The following is an 18,527-nucleotide window of genomic DNA, read 5'->3' as shown; positions in this document are numbered from 1 at the left end:
GTGTTTGGTTAGTTTTGTTCTCTGATGTGGTTTGTGACCATGAGGAGGGTGGGAGGGGAATGAGCCATCAACAGAAAAATGAGGAGCAAAGACTGTTTAATTCCTTTGGCTTTAGGTCCAGTTTAAATGCAGATCCATTACAGCCGTAACTTTTCTCTGTAGAACTTTGTTATTAACTGAAAGTTAGTCTGCTGCTGTATGTACAAAAGGCAGCAAGACTTCTGTGCAACGGACAGCTCAACGGACAGCTAACCCACTTAACTCTTGATTTAGTTGCGTAATACTGCAACATTACATGGTATTGCTAGTAATTATTAAGAAAAAATGTAGTGTAATACTGAGGCCACCTCTTTTCTTCCCTTCTTTACCCGCTATTTGATATGTATTCCCAAATTTGTGGTAGATTTTTTTTGTTGTTGTTTAATCCAAATGAGGTCTTTGATCCAGCTGCCAGCATAGACACACAAACAACAATGCAGTGATAGGTCTGCATACTTGTCAGACAGCAACAGGTGTATCTGATGCCAGTGCTGCCTTGAGCTCTTTGTAATGCAAAACCATTGCCTTAATTCCAGTGGCTGCAGCCTTGATTCCTAAGCGTCAAACATTTTGGCTGTGAAATGCAAGGGGCTCTCCCTAGATGCAAGTTTTAGGAGAAGGAAGACTATAGTTCAGGCAGAGTGTTTCCTTTTCTAACTATACATTCTCTGATTTGCATATTTATATATCTTTGTTTTAGTAAGGTTTTTATATAAATACAAGAAAAGCTTCTATTACTTTATTGAAAGATGTTATTAAGAAAAAAAATAGTTCACAGCATACTCATGTTAAGCAAATGTTTTAAAGGAGAGGCTAGTTTCAATCAGTTCTTCAGCTTTGCAGCCTTCCTTATGCTGGATGGCGTTGCAAAATCCTTTAAGAGAACAGCATTCCTAATCCTCATTAATAATGTAGCAATCAGCGATCTGACCCCATCAACACATAAAATAATAGCGCATGATTTTTTGAAGTATGTTTTTCTTTGTGTAGGTGAAAGGTGAAGTATGGCTTCCTGAGCACATGAATTTACCTGTTAAAATGTGCCACAGCCTCGGGTTACTTTAGGATAATTGTGCAACTTTGGATAAACCTGGTAGGAGTGTTACTGAAATCTAGTTGTAAGTTATATTTTCATCCTGAGATTGATGCTTCTGGCATTATATAAAGCCGCTTAAGTAGCCAACAAAAATATATGAATTCCTTTTAACATTGCCTTCCATGGCCAATATCTTTGCCAGGTCTCTTCTGGAAGTATAGTGCTGCCAGTGTCATTGTATTGCTGTATGCAAAATGTCAGAGAGAGGGCAGGCTGAAAGGCTGTCCTTGCAAAGACTTTTCCTTTTCCTCTGCGTTCTCTAGGCAGCGGCAACAAGGCTCATAGGCAGTTTGCTAAGAGTTACTAAGATGCTGGTGATTTATTCAGGGCACTTTGATGCAATATTAAGGCACATGATCTCCTCAGCTGTTAGTTTAGATGTCATATTTCTATGTTTTACAGTAATTAGAGAAGTGAAGCAAGAACTAAAATGGCTGTCAGATCGTGATTGAGATAACAGTGAAATTTTCCTTGCTTGACCCCTGAAATTTGCTTTTGACATTTGTTTACATTTTTGACATTTGTGACATCTGTCACGTATCCTACTGCAAACCAGAGCGAAACCCATCTTATTTTCTTGCCATTTTAAACAGTGATGGGAATAAGGGGAGCTCCCTTATAGCTAAAATAAGGTAAATAGATATGCTTGATATCGTAGTCTGAACTATATTGTTAAACTATTTTTCTATTACAGTTCATGACCTCCAGAGCTTCGGACTTGATAATGTAAGTGTTCTCCAGGTAGTGTCCCAATTCTCTCAGTCTGTTTTCCTTCTGGATTTCCCTGCCATTGCCACATTGAGATCTTAGCATATTGATCCCAGCTGTCTTTAGGTTTTACAAATATCTGCATGATCTGGAACCTGCTTTCACACAGGGCCCTAAAATGTGTTGTGGAACATCATTGTGTTGCCTGGCAAGCCTGCTTCTGTCTTCCTAAGGCTGTCTTGATCTTTAATCTGTGCTTCCCAGCTTTTTAGAATCGACATTTTCACAACTACTGCTGGATCTGTTGGAGTTTACCTTGTACTGGGAGGAAGGCAGACGATGCCCCTACCTATATGACTGACCAGCTGAAAGAGTAGTGGAAAGCTGGGTGGAGGTGGGAGAGCTTGCTCTGCAGATGGGAGGAAAGAGCACCAAGATCTGGGGATTTCAAACAGGAAAAGGAGAATCCATATCTTGGAATCTCCCATAAATAAAAAGGAAGAGCAAGTGCTTTGGAGTTCACTGTTAGGAAGTACAGAGTAAGGGAGGACCTGCCAAGAGCAACAATCAGAAAAATATACAAATAATTAACTTTAGGCCCATTGCCATGCCACTAGGATGCTGTGCAGTTGTTTGAGTTATTAGCATTTCTATTTCAGATCAATATGACGCACTACATCAAACATCTCTCATTTGGAAGGGATTATCCAGGCATCGTGAATCCTCTGGATGGGACAGACGTCACTGCACAGCAAGGTAAGAGCCAACCAAGAGAAATCTTTTTAAGTGTCTGTATTAATGAGTTAGATGAGAAGAGGAGCAAAGTTCCTAGTCTTTAACAAGAACCCTGACAGCACTGCATAAAACTCAGAGTCCTCCGCCTTGTGCTCTTTCTGAAACAGATGCTTCCACTCAGCCAGAACAAACTGGCCTACGTGTTTTGTTTTGATTCTGTGACCTTTCTGAAAGATGTCTCTTTTCAGTGTTTATGGAGATACAACAGAAGGTACAGCACGTTGTTATTAAACGCCTACAATATGTGTAGTCGAGGGAGAGCCCTGCCTGGCTACAGTGTGCAGTAATATATAGCTAGAAGGCACAGGAGAGAAAAAAAGCCTAATGGATGGTTGATGAAGAGCTGTGGTATCTGTCTGACCTTGATCTACCCAACTGTAACAGCTGAAGATTAGCTATTGCTGATCTTTGATGGATAGCTCTGACAATTCTCTCCTTAAGCCACTGCTGCTCAAACTGTAATGTTGGTTTATTCATACAAACCTACTTTATATACCACTCCAGAGATTAGTCACATTATTTAGATCCACTGGAGTCTGCAAATTTTGTCTTTGTAGGCACTTGAGGTTACGTTATGTAATAAAGCTTGGAGAGAGAAGTTGTTTGGTTCAAGATGGTAGTAGGATTGTTATCCTACCTGAATCTGTTCTTTAAAATTTTTCACCAACTATTTTACTATTCTAATTGTTCTACCCAAATAAAAGAGTGGTGCTTAAAATAAAATACAGAAAAATGAAAGGATGCCATGATGCTGTTATTTTTCTGTGGAGTAACAAACTATGAGGGGGAACCTGTATCTGGTTGGTAAAATTCTCTGTAGGCTAAAGCTTTCCATGCTGGGCATCAGCTAAACAGCTGGCAAATTCTTGAGGAATTACTAAGACTGAAGGTGTTTTCCAGAAAAGAAGTGGGCGAAGTAGATTGCAGGTCAAATTTATGTTTATTGCACACCAGCTAAGGATATTTTATGTGAGAATTACTTCTGTAGAAATGGATGAGTAATATTCTCTAGGGAATTTCTGAGAAAACTGATTTTCAAAGTGATCGCTACCTTCCATTTTTTTTAAGAGAACTGAAGGAACTGGCTGGTCTGAGGTACCAGAGGGAATTCTACTTCTATTTTCTATTCACTGATCCAGATGTTCCTCTTTATCCTGTAGAAACTTGATGTTTGTCATCAGGAGATTGTGTTAATTGAAATTGATATAGGTTGCTTATTTAGAGTTGAGTATGTTTTTGTAGGACGATGCTGTTAAATGTAAAGGTTTTCATGTCGTAGAGTAAGAATTTTCAAAAAGAAGTTGTACTGGTAAAAACTATAGTATGATAAGTGGTTTAAAAAAAGGTTTTCACCTAGGCCAAAGTTTGGGACTGTTCAGCCTGGAGAAGAGAATGCTCAGGGGAGATCTTATCAATGTGTATAAATACCTGAAGGGAAGAAAAAATGAAGACAGAACTATGCTATTTTCAGTGGTGCCCAGTGCCAGGACAAGAGGCAGTAGGCACAAACTGGAACACAGAGGTTCCATCTAAACATCAGGAAGGACTATTGTGCTCTGCGGGTGGTGGAGCCCTGGCACAGTTTTTGCCCAGAGAGGTTGTGGAGTCTCCCTCCTTGGAGATCTTCAGAAGCCATCTGGATGTAGTCCTGGACAGTTGCTCCAGGTGGCTCTGCTTGAGCAGGGGGGTTGGACCAGATGACTTCTAGAGGTCCCTTCCAACTTAACCATTCTGTGATTCTGTGACAATGCTGGTTGTTTCAGTTTTAGTTGGAACAGGAACCATATTCACCTTGGAAAAAGGAAAACCTAGTGTCAGACAGTAATTTTACTGTCATTGAAAGCCTCCAGTAGCTATTGCACAAAAATATATTCCTGAACAAAATCAGTTTGTGCCTAACTAACTTGTAAGATAAACTTTCCAGCTCTTCACCATTTATCACAGGTTATTAATCATGTCTCTGTGTCTTTGCTTGTAGCTTCCATGATGTTTCAGTATTTTGTCAAAGTGGTCCCCACAGTTTATATGAAGGTAGACGGTGAAGTAAGTACCTTTATTCCTGTTGCTTTGGCTTTTTATAAAAATCATAAATCTACATGTTATTCTTCTGTCTTTTCTTGTTACATATACACCCACTTAAACAGGAGATGAGGTTATACTTTAATAGCAATATCTATTGTGGTCATACCTGCGTAACACTCTGCCTGTACCATAGGTACAAGAAATGAAGCGGCCTCAGCTCAATTCTTTTTCACAGCCTGCAGCACAGGATAGGATCCCAGGAAGATTCTGTGCAATGACATATTTTTCCTCTCCTAGTTTATTTTTGTATATTTTAATATTTGTTTATTCCAAACATGTATTGGGTGGCTTCAGCTCTCTCATGCCCAACTCTATACAAGACATAAGCAGTAATTCAGTAGGGATAATTGGCATTTGCAGATCTGAAACATGGTTCTTAGTTTTTTTTTCTTCTTTTGACATAGCAGATAATCCACTTCCTCACCATATAAAGCAACTGAAAGCCTTCAGACTTTAGTCCTCATATTCTGATTCTGACTGTGTCTGACCTCTGGTGGAAGCAAGACAAATTATTCAACTTCCTTCGTATTGCAGCCTCAGCAAAAACAAGTTTCTATGGTGTAATGTCATCTATAATGTTGCTACAGTGATTAAGCAGATTTCAGCCTCCATCCCACCTAGTTCAAAGTGACCATACCATTTTCATTATGTTCCCTCATGAATCCCTCCTAGTGTCTGCTCAGGAGAAGTCAAAGCACCAAGGAGATCCTAAAAGTGTTATTTGGAGAATAACACAAGATGAGCTTGTCTCCAATTTAAAAACTCTACTTTAGCCTCCAAAAGAGGGTGGCTAGATTTCCAGTCCCACTTTCAGAATATGTCCTTCTTTTGGGATGGCTAAGATAAACAAATTTCTGAAGAAATATCAAGATGATATGAAGATCCTGAGAACAGCAACAAACATATGCTCTATTCTTAACCCACCTGAGACAGCAGGAACAACTGTAATTTCTTTCATTCATTTTGAAGCATTTACTTTGGTTGCTGTCATTCTTTAGGGGATCTTGGGTGCTACAGAGGACCTCTTCTTAAAAAAACAAAGGAACAAAAAAACAATGACAGTTATCACGATCTAGGCCCCTCCATAGTCTTAGGGCAGGAGAATGATGGAAATCATTGTTTCTATTGCAAAGTGAACACCAGGAGAGGTGAGAGCTCTACTGTTGTGTAGACTTCACTACCATTGGTACCCAGTATGCTCATCTAACCCTGTGAGGAAGAGACAGAAATACCATCTGCCCCAATACCTTTGCATGCATTCACACACAAAATGGCTTAGCTTCCCTACTGTATCCCAGGCTTTGGTTCTGTATCTCCTATGCTATATGCATGGTCCATTCCCAGCTTCGCTTTAACACTGAACTAGTTTCCTCTGAGGTGAACCCCAGGTGTGGTTCTGGGGCTTGTTTAGTGCAAGAATTGGTCTGCACATGGATGAAACTATCCATGAATTTGACTCCCTTGTCGTGCACAGTCTTATAACACTCTACAAACCCCACAACACTGGGAGCCCTTACACCTTCCTGCTCTTTGCCCAAACTGCTGCCATTCTCAGGCATGCAGCATACATCCTTGCAGTCAGAGCAACATACTACTACTGCATGTCAACACAGCCTTCGTATTGCTTTAGGCACTTTGGAATTTATATCACCAGCAAATTATTAGTTATGCACCGAGACCTGTGCCAGGACCCACAGATCTGAGGAGCCACATGTCCACAGTAGATGCAATACAGACGCTCAAGCAAAACTATCCTACAGCAGTGTGAGTGGGACAATATAACAGAATCCATTGGAGAGGTAGACATAAGTTGTGTTTCTTCATCTGTCCTACAGACTGAAGCTATTTGCAGGAATCAGTTCTCGCGATAAATCCTGCAGTAGACCACTCTTTTTTAAATACCCTGCCTTTCTTGGACCCATCCATTTTTCCTGGAAGTTGGATAGAAGTTACTTGCTATGAGGTGGTATTGAGAGAACCTTCAGGCCATATCTGAAGCTCATTCTACTTGGATTCAGGATACTTCTGCAGTTTTTGTGAATTATTTAAATTCCTTATGTACGAGGGATAGTTAATTTGGAGCCCTGTTCTTATAACCATCTCCCGGTATACCATGGATTACGATTCTCTAGAGGAAATCTCACATGTAGATCCATGATTCAGTTTTCAAAGGACATCTTCTGTCAAAATAATTGCTTTTAGTCTCCAGGGGAGGAATCCATGCAAACCATGATGCTAACTGTGGATAACTGGTAACTGTGGATCAACGTGTGTTACCATATGTGTACCATGACCTGTCTTAGACAGTCAGTACTTGGAAGCCCCAAATGTAGAATTTGATAAAGAAACTGGATAGCATCTTTTTCAGCTTTAATTATAATTTGTCAGATAGCCAGTTAGGGATGACAAAACATAATTTAATTTTATAGAAAGTCAATTTATTTCCTGTAAGAATAGGAATGGTATAAACAACCTGTAGAAGAATTGCAGGGCACAGAATAATATAGCAGGGTGATCTTTGATTTGTACAAAGATGAGTGATCTTCATCCTTCTGTAGCCCTAAAGCTCTCCTGCCTTTATATATTATTTATTTTCTTTCCTCACTCTTGAATATATATAGCCTTCTCAAACTGCAGATACCAGGGTTGTGTGATACCCTTTCTGCCGTATTCCATTTATGCTTCACAGAATGGTGTCTGAACATTCACTTCCTGCTATTTCTGTTTAAATTCATCTGCTAATGGCAGGCCTCTCTCAGCATTCAACATTGTCTCCCGATGCTTCATATGAGATGATTTTTCATCGGATTGGGTGGGAGCTCAGTACTTCAAATGTTGACTCTTAGAGGGTCTCAGTCGTTAGCTGTTACAGTATTTATGGACTTGAAATGGTGAGAGTGACAGCACAAGGTAAAGCTAAGCCAATAGACTTAAGAAGTCAAACAGATCAGCGCCACAGGAATCTAACCTGTCCCCAGTCTGTACATCAGTCCCGTCTCCTGAAGCATGCTTAGGTGGACTGCAGATTGGCAGAGGTTGACATGGACTTCGGGTTGAGGTTGAGAAAAACAGCTTATCCCAGTTACTTGCCAGCAGAGACCAGAACAATCCAGCCTGGAGACTGATGCATAGCTTGTTCTTTAGGCTAAATGTGGATTTAGCCAATAAATACCCTGTAGTAAAAATAGACCTAATTCTGATGGTGCTGCTTATGACTCTTAGCACCATGACTACTGGCAGGACCCTACAAGTTGAGGGGGCAGGACAACACTGATGTGGTTCACTGAACTTGTGTTTTAGTAGCCTTTGCTACTCCTTGTTAACAAAACAATGCTTGCTGCTTTTGTTTCCTGCTAGGTGGTAAGGACTAACCAGTTTTCAGTTACACGACATGAGAAAATAGCCAACGGGCTAATAGGAGACCAAGGTCTGCCTGGTGTATTTGTGCTATATGAACTGTCACCCATGATGGTGAAGCTGACAGAGAAACACAGGTAAGAGACATTTCAATGTATTTCGTTCATTGTGTTGATTTTGTCATTTTGCATAGCTTAAAACACTGTCCTCACTTAGATGTGACTGCAGATGCCTGAGAGTCAGCCAAGCTCCTCTACAGTCAGCAGAGAGGATGAGGCACTCCCCAGTGCAGTTCCTTTTACTATGAACATCTAAAACAGATCTGGGATTTTCCAATACTCCCTGGAATGTTTTAATCCAGTATCAGGATGGAGAAGTATAGAAGTCTGATATAATGGTTCTTAGTTTAGGCTAATTTCCTCAAAGTCTTTTATAATAGGAAAACTACTTTTATATAGCAAAGCCAACGTGACCAATAGATACAAATGCAATTTATCATTTTCACTGTCCAATAACACCTTACAAGCACCTATAGTGGCACCTGCTCCAATCCAACTTGTTTACTTACTCTGCATTTGCTGTAGCTTTTCTTCATGTTGTAGTCAGTGTGAAACCTGGTGCTTCTTTCCAGGTCCTTATTTAATCACAGGTTTGTAATTGCAGGGAAATGGAAGGAGTTGCAGCTGTCAAAGCTTTGCACAGCCAAATTCTATACCTTACAATGTATTAATATGTGCTTAGGGATTTCTTTTTTCTGTTACAGCAGTCTGTGCATTCTGTCTGAGCACAGGTGGCTGAAATCTTAGCAATGAAATGCCATCCTTTAGGTTTATTAATTCAGTACTTGCTTCCTGGGGTTGCCACTGAGCTCATTAGAGTGCACTGAATACAGTGGTGCTTCTAAGTAAAAGTTTCAGTGATGAATGTCGTCCTGTAGCCAACAGGGGTTATTTAATTGTTGAACCTATTGTCAGTTGTTAATATTTATATAATGCATGCTTACGTAGTATAGTTAATATAATGATAATTATGAATCGGTTTGTATTAATTGTTACTTGTCATACTGAACTGGTGCTGATTGTTCAAATTCTTTTCCTCATTTTAGGCCCTTCACACACTTTCTCACAGGAGTTTGTGCCATTGTTGGTGGCATATTTACAGGTATTGCACCTTTAATTTTTTTCTCTCTCTAAGGAGTAAGCACTTGCCATCTTATTCTTTCTAGAGTCTTCATGACTGGTGATAAACCCCTGTCTACTGGGGAAAGGTGATTTCAGCCTTCAGGAGGGGATACAAGATGTTCTACAGAGCTATGGGAGTATCTGATATTTTGTTTTCAAATAATGTGGTCTTTCATATACTATTTGAAATCTGTACTGTTTTCTTGGCTAGAGGACAGATCAAATCAGCTGTGTAACAGCTTTTTTTGTTAGAGCATCAAATTGGTTCCACAAGTAGAAATACTTTCAGGGCAAAAGACAGTCACCACGGGTGTTACTGAAAGACCGGATAGCAAGACTAGTAGTTCTATATTCTACAGTAATAGAATCATTCAGGTTGGAAAAGACCTCTAAGATCATCTAGTCCAACCTTTGAATAGAAGAACCAGTTCCCATTTTAGCTGCTACTCTAACTAGCATTAAAATGTCTGTATTTGTGCAGAGCCAAGTAACCACTTCTTTCTTAGATTGTTGAATAAAATAAAAATGAAGCTTCATAAAGGCATTGAAAATATCTTTGCTTACTGGCAAAGATATTTTCAATGTGTAATGTTTCAATGTGTAAGTTACCCTGTGTACCCTCAAGAAAAAGAGAGGGAGCTAGGCAGGAGCTCAGAGTTCCTGTATTGTGAAAGCCACCTTGATAGATGCAGGGTTGTCAGGATTTGGGGGTGCAGTAGACCTTTTCTGTGGTCACAAACAAGCACCAAGTTAACAGGCACCTTCAGTGTACTGGCTGGAGAGATTTGGGGAAAATACTGCAGAAAGTATTAAAGCATCAGTTTATTTTGTGTCCTTGGTGGGTAATCATTGCAATCTCCTAGAAGGGGCATCTGTAAAGGGCAACGTGTTTTATCAGGTAGAAGAGCTTACTTTTAAGATTACTGGAAACAAGCAAAAAATGGAAAACATTCCCTTGGCAAGCTGGATCAGGGTGGTAGTAGAATGATATAAAGTTTGCAGAATCAGCTTCTTTTCCAAACTTTTCTAATTCATCGGTAAGCATATGTGATTCATCTTTGCCTCATTTTTACTTCTTTGAGTGATCTTTTTCTGGAGAAGCATGGTCACCTCTGCCCTGCAAGCTGGATCTTGTCTCTCCTAATGAGATGAAGACTTTAGTCTTCTGAGCAGCAGCAGCTGCTTTCTGTCTTGGCGGAACTTGAATCCCTTTCCACTGACAGAAGGATTTTTTTTTTCTTTCTGTGAGAGTTGATCCCTCTATGAGGCTTCTCTGGCTTGATCTGATTTTTCCTTTCAGTTGCAGGATTCATTGACTCCTTGATCTATCATTCAGCACGTGCCATCCAGAAGAAAATCGAACTCGGGAAGGCAATATAAATAAGCAGTGACCTCACCCACACGTTAAAAAAAAAACAAACCTGTAAGGAGAACTAAACAGGATTTTCAAAATATATGTGATCTTCTGAGTGCACATGAGAAGAGGTTTGGAATTACCAGATGGCCCCAACTGCTCTTAATGTCTCATCATCCTTTGTTTGGCATTAATTTATGGATTGAACTGCTTGAAACTTGCTGCTATAAAGATTCATTAGCCATCTTGTCTGGCTGTGCAGACCCTACTGTAAAAGCCCTTTTGTGTCAGTCCATGTTCATCCAGTTTGCCCCCTGAAAGAGCTGATGGAGATACTGCATTCTTTTTGACTCCAGGAATAATGTACTATATTGTCGTGAGACCTGCGATGGATTGTAGTTGACATCAAATAAACTTTCTGGCAATGCCATCCATCCTTTTTAAATTATTCTTTAAAAAGTTTCTGAATGTGCTGACAGTGTATGCCAGATCTCTGTGGAAATGTGCTGAATCCCATGTGCTTTCCTTGCAGCTGTCCAGGGCAACGTGATGAGGCCTGGCACTCAGGATGTGCTTTCTGTATGATGGGGCATTGCAGATGCTTCAGATTGCTCTTAGGAAAGATGCAAGTTAATGTTTCAGGAAAAAAAAAAGCATCTGGAGTTTTAAATAATTTTAAAATTGGATTGTGTTTGCACTTCCCCTCTGTTTATATTTTGTAATAAAATCCATCCTCTGTGTTTTGGTAAAGCATTTGGAAGAATAATTAAATTATTTGAACCAATCCTGGTACTGAATTGGAAATTATAATAAAAAATACCTGCAATGTGGGAGAGTGTGAAGATATTATGATGGTGATTTTTTTTTTCTTTATAATGATCTACACAAGTGAGTGAAGTGGTTGGTATGTAAAACTATAGTGGGAGAAAATTGAAAACAAGAAGGCAAAAATAAAATATATGAATTCCTGACTTATTTTGAGGCAAAACAGACTCAGTGCTCTTAAATCTCGGCTCTAAATTTACTTTGGTGTTAACTTTAAACTTAGTCTGAGTGATTGGTACAGTTTATTCCAGCAGTGCATGGTGAGTATGACAGGCACAGAATCAAATGATGCTTTTGTTTTTTTAATTAGTTGAACAGACCTTCAAAATAGGTACTATAAAAAACTACGTTTTTCAATCAGGGGGAGAAGCGATTTGAGGTGTGGATAAGGTGACTCATTAATCTCCAAGCTAGAAAAAATGAGTTTGTAGGAAACATATTTGAAACAAGGATATTTAATAAGTCCGTCAGGTCAGGGTCATATTGTTCTACTGCAGCGTGAGAAGGGAAGATAGTATCTGTGTTACTGGGAACAGAAAGTGAGCTGAACTGCTCTAGGCCCTTCAGTCACTCATCAGAGCACACAGGTTTGTAACTAAATTTGAAAGAATAATCAAGAGTGTGAAAATAAATGGAAATAACATAGTAAGAGTTTAACTCACTGTTAAAGCAGCTAATCACTTGACTTTGGCAAGAAAGCCAGTTACTTGTAAACCTCAGAAAACCAATGGAGAGCATCACACAGAGCACTGCTTAGCACCTGGAGAAGACACAAGGAAGGCGACGGGCAGGGTAAGTGCAAGACTTGCATTCTCTGGGGGCCCAGATAACAGAGAGCAACATCTGGTTTGCAGACAGGGGATAGAGCAGAGAGATGGCAGTTTAATTGTACTGTGTTTGCATAGAAAGTGCTGAGGGATCCTTAAAGGAGAAGCAAAACTTGCAGAGAAATGGGGATTCTACCTGGAGAGGCAGAAATTAGGTGAAGCTAATGGTTAGATCAGGGATGATAACAGGTTTCTGCTATAAAATGGAAGCTGATGAGCAGTTGAGATCTGGTGACTTTCCAAGTTACTAATATGATGTAACAATGACAAAGCTTGGTCTGATTCAAGGACATTCATGTTTGTGACTGAAAGGAAATGGCAAGCTGCTGTGTTGGTCACTGCACTCTGCGGAGCAGAATGAGTAGCAGGGGTCTGAGTAGTCCCATGCTTGGCATGTTTCTCAGAAGACATTTGAAAAACTATTTCTTTGCAGCTGCTTTAAAAGAATCTGCTTGGACTGAGTGGCTAAAGCTTTTGAATTTAGCAGCCTGCTTGCAAAACAGGGAGTGTGTGTTCCAGTGCATCAGCAAAAAATGGAGCGTGGGGAGGTGCTTGCTTCTGTCCCTGGTCAGGGAGGCAGAGCGCCAGCAATTGCAGCTTCTGCTAATCTTGCTCTGGAGGAGGAAACCTATTTCATGGAGCTCAGGCTTCAGGGTCTGTGATCTTTTTGTACAGAAAAGGGCTGAGATCAAGTGCACTGTCTTTTTAGAGCAGTACAGTAAAACAAATAATAGCTCCACGTGTGCTTTCAAAGTTTATTCAACATATGATCATTTCAGCTGTACTTAAGTCTGCTGTATTCAGACTTACCATACTTGATTTTTTTCATGTCTTAGTCTCCTTTGATACAATATGAAAATACTCCTTAGTTATAAAAAAAAAAAACAGGAAGGGAAGATGCCCCTCTCTGCCTGCCCAAAGAACAGCAATAAACCTCCCCCAAAGCCATCAGTGGGGGCAAATTTCAGCCCCAGCACATGGACAGATGCATTGGCACAGCCGGCTGCGTGAACATGGCCACAGTTGCAACCTCCCTGGGACGTAACCCACGCAGTCTTAGAGCTCTGAAAGCAGGCAGTGAGCCCCACTTCTGCCCCTTGGTGTCCTGGTTGGTGAAGACCTGGACCTGCAGAAAACATCCTCCTGGCTAAACTGAGCTCCCACTGCCACTCGTGCTTGCGGAGCCAAGCTGGTGGGCCCAGCACCAGCACCAAGACCCCTGGCCAGGTGCAACGGCCAGCCCAGGCACACAGCAGCGCAGGGGAGAAGCAAGCTACAGAGCTGCGCCAGCTGCCAGCAGCCAGTTCTTGTGCTAACAGCTTGGCTTCAGTTTCTTGGATATGTCATTTGTAGAATAAAATTCTGCCTTCAGCTGCCAGTCTCTGGATGAGGCTGAATTCAACATCAGCGTCGTGGACCCTCGTCCTGCGAAAGGCTCCAGACCAACGGTTTTCTTCCCAGTAGTGATGCCAGTTCCCTTTGCTGTCTGCTCCAAAGCCAAACACAGAGACCTGCGGGCAGGCCAGCAGAGCCATTGCTGCGTGGGCACTCGGTCTGCCCAAGAGCCTGCAGCAAGTGCCTGCCTCCCCCTTTTGCAGAGGCATCACTGCAGAGTGGGAGAAGCCCTCTCTGGGCACAGAGCACCAGGGCCTGGGGGAAACGGATGGGGTGAGGGGGCACAGCCAAGCTGACCAAGTCCCGAGCTCCACCAGCAAGAGCGTGGCCAGCAGCTGAGGGCCACAAATGTCCACCCACACTCCACGCTGGGAGGCTGTGGGTTGACTGCTGCATCCAGTTTGAGCCTCCCTGCACCAGCGTGGTGTTACAGGGGAGCTGGATCCAGACCCAGCAAAAAAGACAGGAGGGGTGACAGACAACTTGCAGCAAAGGAAATTCTCCACAGCTGCAAGGAAAAGCCTTCTCCCCGTGAGAGCAGAGCACCTGTGGTTGCACTCACCTGTTGGCAGGTGTGCAAGGCAAAGAGCAGCGCTGTGAAGCCAGTGGAGGGATACCTGCCGTGGCCCTGCAGCCAGGTCTCATGGATGTACTTGAGGAAAGCCGGGTTCAGGATCAGCACCTGAGCAAGGGCAGAGCAGCAATGAGCTGCAAATGGGACAGCCAGGCCCTGCCACCAGCACAGACACGAGTCCTCCCTCTTGCCAGCTCTGCCCCCACCCCACTTGCTGCCTCCTTCCCAAAAAGCAAGCCCAGTCTCTGCCTGGCTGTGAGGAGTTGGCTGTAAATCCTGCACTGCCTTGCAGAAGCTTCTGGGGTCACCTCACAGCCAATAGTGATGCCAGGTCACTGGTGGCCATCAACCCCTCATCCCCCTTGTCCCAGAGCCCAAGCATCAGGTGCTTGAGCAGAGGGGGATGCTCACTAGGTGCCTGCCCAGCCCTTACCTTGTTTCTGTCAGCTTTGATGAACTGTTTCACTCTCACGTAGGTGCTGCAAAAGCCAGAGGACAGCCATGAGTGTAAGACACCTGAGCTGCCAATCCTTCAGGAGTAGCTGGTGTGCTGCGACCACCAGCACCTGGCCCAATGGCACCCCCCAGCCCCTGGGCTGGCCCCGTGGTGTCCCCTGGCCTGGCCTTGGAAAGGGAAACATCAAGCCCACAGCTCTGCAGCGGGGACAGACACCATCCTGCTCATGGGGCTACAGGGATGCAGGATGCCCAAGACCTGTGGGGACCTCTCAGCACCTGGTTCCCCACACTGCAGTGCAGAGGGGGCAGAGCCCTTGACAAGGGACTCTGAGCCCTTCGCCTCCTACACCATGCTCCAGGCTCCTCAGCATGAGCGATCCCATCCCCAAGGCCCCAGGACAGTGGAGGTGACGTACTGTGAGAGCTCTCCTGTGGAGAAGGCACTGGTCACCCACTTCAGGTCCAGAGGCTTAAAGGGCACTAGGACAAGGTGGACGCCAGGCCAGAGGTTCATCGCACTCTCTGGGTACATGAAGTGATGGGTTGTCCTCGTGCCAACATCCATTTCAAAGCCTGCTGTCTTGGCTCTGTTCATCCTGTGGGAGAGCAGGAAGGCATGTCCAATAACGAAGGTGCATGCCATGCTAGACCCAGGCTGCTGGGCAGGGATGTAGTTTGACCCTGGCCAGCAGCAAGGAGGGGATGTGAACCCTCATGTCACCCACCTCAGCACCCAGTCGTGGGCATCAATCCGTGGGCCATGGCGGGACCCCTTCAGCCGCCCTGAGTTGCCCACCACAGCGCAGCGCCTGCATTGGGATGGGTCCCACACGCTTCCCTTCGGGGCCGGAAGGACGGTGAAAAGCTCCTGGATTATGGCCTGGAGCTGGGTGCTGCTGGGGGGGCCCTGCAGGGTCTGGGGGAGCACAGGCAGGGACAGATGGCATCAGCCCCCCAGCCTGGAGCCCTCCCTCCTCCCTGAGTGCCATGGAGAAGGATGAGGGGGATGGGGGGGGGGGGGGGGGGGGAGCAATGGGCATGGAAGAACCCTCTGAATGCGTATTTGGGGAGCCCAGGAAAGCCCTCAAGCACCCACCCACGCGCCCACTCACCAGCCACCACTGAACCACATCCGGGGAGAGCTCGTGGGCTGCGCCTGTCAGCAGGGGCCCCACGGCGGTGTTGTAGTGAGCGTTGAACCAGGCAGAGGTGTTGGTGCTGGGGGAGCAGCGGGCGGTGGGCTGGAGTGGGCGATGGGCAGCGAAGAGGGAGGGAGTGAACAGAAGGTGGCCAAGGCCAGAAATGGAGGCTTGGAAAGACTGCCACAGCACGAGCAGCAGGCACAGGGCCAGCACCACCTGCGTGCGCTTCCGGCACTGCATCCCTCATGCCACCTGCAGCGAGATGGCACCAGGATTGGTGGCAGTGGTACTGCTGGCAGGAGCAGGACTCTGCCCAGCCTCCTGGGACACACCGGAGTCCCATCCTGCGACCACTTCGCCACTCACCTTCCCACTATAGACCTGAAATATGGGTCTCCTTTCCAAACCGTTCAATGGCCTTATTGCTGTGCTCTGCTCCTGACACTGTCACAGTTACGCAGGTCAGGTCAGGGCCAGCTGGCAACACATGCTGTGCCAGGCGCCATGCTCTGCCTGCTGCACTTTTAGCATTGGTGAATGATGCTACAGATGAGTGGTGGCAAAGCTTCTTCATCTCAGCCCTGAGCCTGCCTCTGGCTCCCTCCAAAGCAGAAGCTGTGCACCAGTAAAGCGGCTCCCGTGCCTCCCACACCACCTCCCCATGCGGGCAGAGAGCCGGGCAGCCTCCCTGCAGGAAGCCTCCCCGCCACCACTCAGGGAGTGGAGCATGCAGGTGCTGCATGGCTGGCCAGGCGCTCGCTCCCTGGTGGCCCAGGGACTCTGAGGCTTCAAGAGCACCAAATCTCCACCGGCAGGGAGGAGGACCAAGAAGTGGTAACTGGTGCATATGTGTGTGTGTGCGTGCGCGCGCGCGCACCTTTCTTCAATCCCTAGCTGCGAGTGACGTTCCTGTCCTCCATCTAAAAGGACTCGCATAAAGTTAGTCAGAATAAAAAGGTTTTTTTTCATCCCCACAGCATGCCCAGCATCTCAGTACCTGACTCCATGGGCCAAGGCAGCCACGTGAGTGCACGAGCAGGACAGCGGCGCAGCCTCTGCCTTGGTGTCAAGAGCAGCAGGTTGGGGGTTCACCACTGCACTGGGAAAGCTGAAGGACAGGGACCCACTCCTGCCCCTCACGGGGGGGGGGAGGGCTTCTGTGCTCCCCACAGCCCCCTCCTTGCTGGCAAATCCAGGCCAGAGACAGGACCACGGGTGACCACTGGCTTCATGTCTCCACAATAACCATTTTCTGCAGCACAGACATACCTGCTCTCCGTGGTGTCCAGCCAGCTGCCCAAAAATGGACCTGCGCAATGTGCCCCCGATGGCAAAACCGCTCCTCCTAGGTGTCTGAGCCAAGAGCAGAGGTGGGAGATTTGGCTGGTCCTGGGCAGTCACTCCCTGCCGGTCCTTCCACGGGCAACTGAAATGCTACTTCTCAAGGGGAAGTGCGCACAAGCCACTACCAGCACTCCGGAAGCGCAGCCACGGCTGTGCAGGAAGTGCAGCCTCACAGCTGGCCGTGAAATGGCAGCTCTGCACCCCAAAGACTCCCCAGTGCCGAGCCTGCGATGTCAGCTTGTGCCCCCCCCCCAGCAGCAGCTGTGATGGAGGCACAGAGCATCCCTCCGACACGCCTGCCAGGCCTGCAGTCACCCAGGGAAGGAGGGAAGCTGGTTCAGGAGCTTGCAGTCTTGGGTTTATTAACCCGCAGCCCCTGAGGGAGGATGCTCTGGCTGAGGGCCACACAGTCAGTGCCAGCAGCTCCATTAAGCCCAGAGCCAGGGGAATCAGGCAGCACCGTGACTAGTTCATGAAGCTTTTTGCAGTCACCCCTCGCAGGCAAGAGGCTTGGGGCAGGGCCCTGTGGAGTGGGGGGCAGGGACAAGCAGTCTCACACAGCCCCCGCTCTGCTGACGGGACCTCTGCAGCAGGGCCACCCACACCCCTGTGGCAGCTGAAACGCCCCACACCCAGAAGTGCAGTGCAGCCATGGTACTGGGGCGTACCAGCAGCCTATAGACCTGTCCCTGGCCTCACTCCAAGGGACTCACATCCCAAGGGACGTTGCTCCCCAGACCCGCAGACGGGAAAGGGGCTCCCAGGGTGCTGTGATCCCCCCTGTCACCTGGCCCTCTCATTTTGGAGGAGGTGCCTCTGAGCGCAGTTGAGCAGAGGCGACACTGCCACACTCAGCAGCACTCAATGCAGGCTGCGATGGCCGCTGCAGGAAGAGGAAGTGGCCGGGGAGCCCGGAGCCTCACAGCAAATGGTGGCGTCAGCTGGGGGCTGTGGCTGCACCTCAGCAGTGCTCCCTCTCCGGCCTCCTGGCACAGCTGCAGCCACAGGTCATGCCCGAGCTGGGAGCCCTGACTGCTTTCCCAGGGCCCGAATCAGGCAATTCAGTATAAAATCACACCTCTGGAGGCAGGAGAAGATGCCTGGCATGGACTTGCCGTCCTGCACCCTGCAGGTTATGCTGGGATGGTTCATCCGCTGCTGAAAACACAGAGGTCTTGACAGCCTTGTGCACCCGGTGCCTCATCAGCTGGTTTCTTTAGGTCACCTGGACAGGATTTGGGCTCAGGAAGGAGTAAGGAAGGCTGCAAAATGTGCCTTGGCAACTGGAAAAAGCTAGCCCATGGAGAAAAGCCATGCAATCTGAACTGTTTCCGATTTCACTCAAGGGG

At 45.8% G+C, this 18,527-nt stretch overlaps 2 protein-coding genes across 10 annotated transcripts in view; one reads left to right on the top strand and one right to left on the bottom strand.

Annotated features, from left to right (window-relative positions):
* ERGIC3 (ERGIC and golgi 3) overlaps positions 1 to 10,662 on the top strand; it is a 52,142-nt gene extending 41,480 nt beyond the window's left edge. For all 6 annotated transcript variants that reach the window (XM_040575482.1, XM_040575483.1, XM_040575480.1 and 3 more), the window contains 6 exons: positions 1,830 to 1,861; positions 2,503 to 2,599; positions 4,617 to 4,681; positions 8,078 to 8,214; positions 9,183 to 9,238; positions 10,559 to 10,662. In XM_040575482.1, the coding sequence (XP_040431416.1) occupies positions 1,830 to 1,861; positions 2,503 to 2,599; positions 4,617 to 4,681; positions 8,078 to 8,214; positions 9,183 to 9,238; positions 10,559 to 10,638 (467 nt within the window). In that variant the 3' untranslated portion in view covers positions 10,639 to 10,662. The remainder of the gene's footprint in view (positions 1 to 1,829; positions 1,862 to 2,502; positions 2,600 to 4,616; positions 4,682 to 8,077; positions 8,215 to 9,182; positions 9,239 to 10,558) is intronic.
* Positions 10,663 to 11,876: 1,214 nt separating this feature from the next.
* On the bottom strand, positions 11,877 to 17,879 carry LOC121078874 (CMP-N-acetylneuraminate-beta-galactosamide-alpha-2,3-sialyltransferase 2-like). 4 transcript variants are annotated; one of them, XM_040575488.1, is made up of 7 exons: positions 16,832 to 17,879; positions 15,805 to 16,086; positions 15,418 to 15,608; positions 15,109 to 15,288; positions 14,667 to 14,712; positions 14,222 to 14,341; positions 11,877 to 13,914 (listed from the first exon to the last, which is right to left on the bottom strand). In XM_040575488.1, exons 2-7 carry the CDS (start codon positions 16,072 to 16,074, stop codon positions 13,669 to 13,671), a joined length of 1,053 nt encoding a protein of 350 aa, XP_040431422.1. In that variant the 5' UTR covers positions 16,075 to 16,086; positions 16,832 to 17,879; the 3' UTR covers positions 11,877 to 13,668. The 4 variants fall into 4 exon arrangements, with proteins under 4 accessions (XP_040431422.1, XP_040431421.1, XP_040431424.1 ...); XM_040575487.1 differs by having other exon boundaries at positions 17,104 to 17,877; XM_040575490.1 differs by having other exon boundaries at positions 11,877 to 13,775; positions 16,832 to 17,872.
* Positions 17,880 to 18,527: the final 648 nt, after the last annotated feature.

This window comes from Cygnus olor, chromosome 16 (genome assembly GCF_009769625.2).
Source record: "Cygnus olor isolate bCygOlo1 chromosome 16, bCygOlo1.pri.v2, whole genome shotgun sequence".
In the NCBI taxonomy this organism is placed as follows: Eukaryota; Metazoa; Chordata; class Aves; order Anseriformes; family Anatidae; genus Cygnus; species Cygnus olor.
Note: the sequence above shows the minus strand (reverse complement) of the source record. Positions and strands in the feature narration are given on the sequence as shown.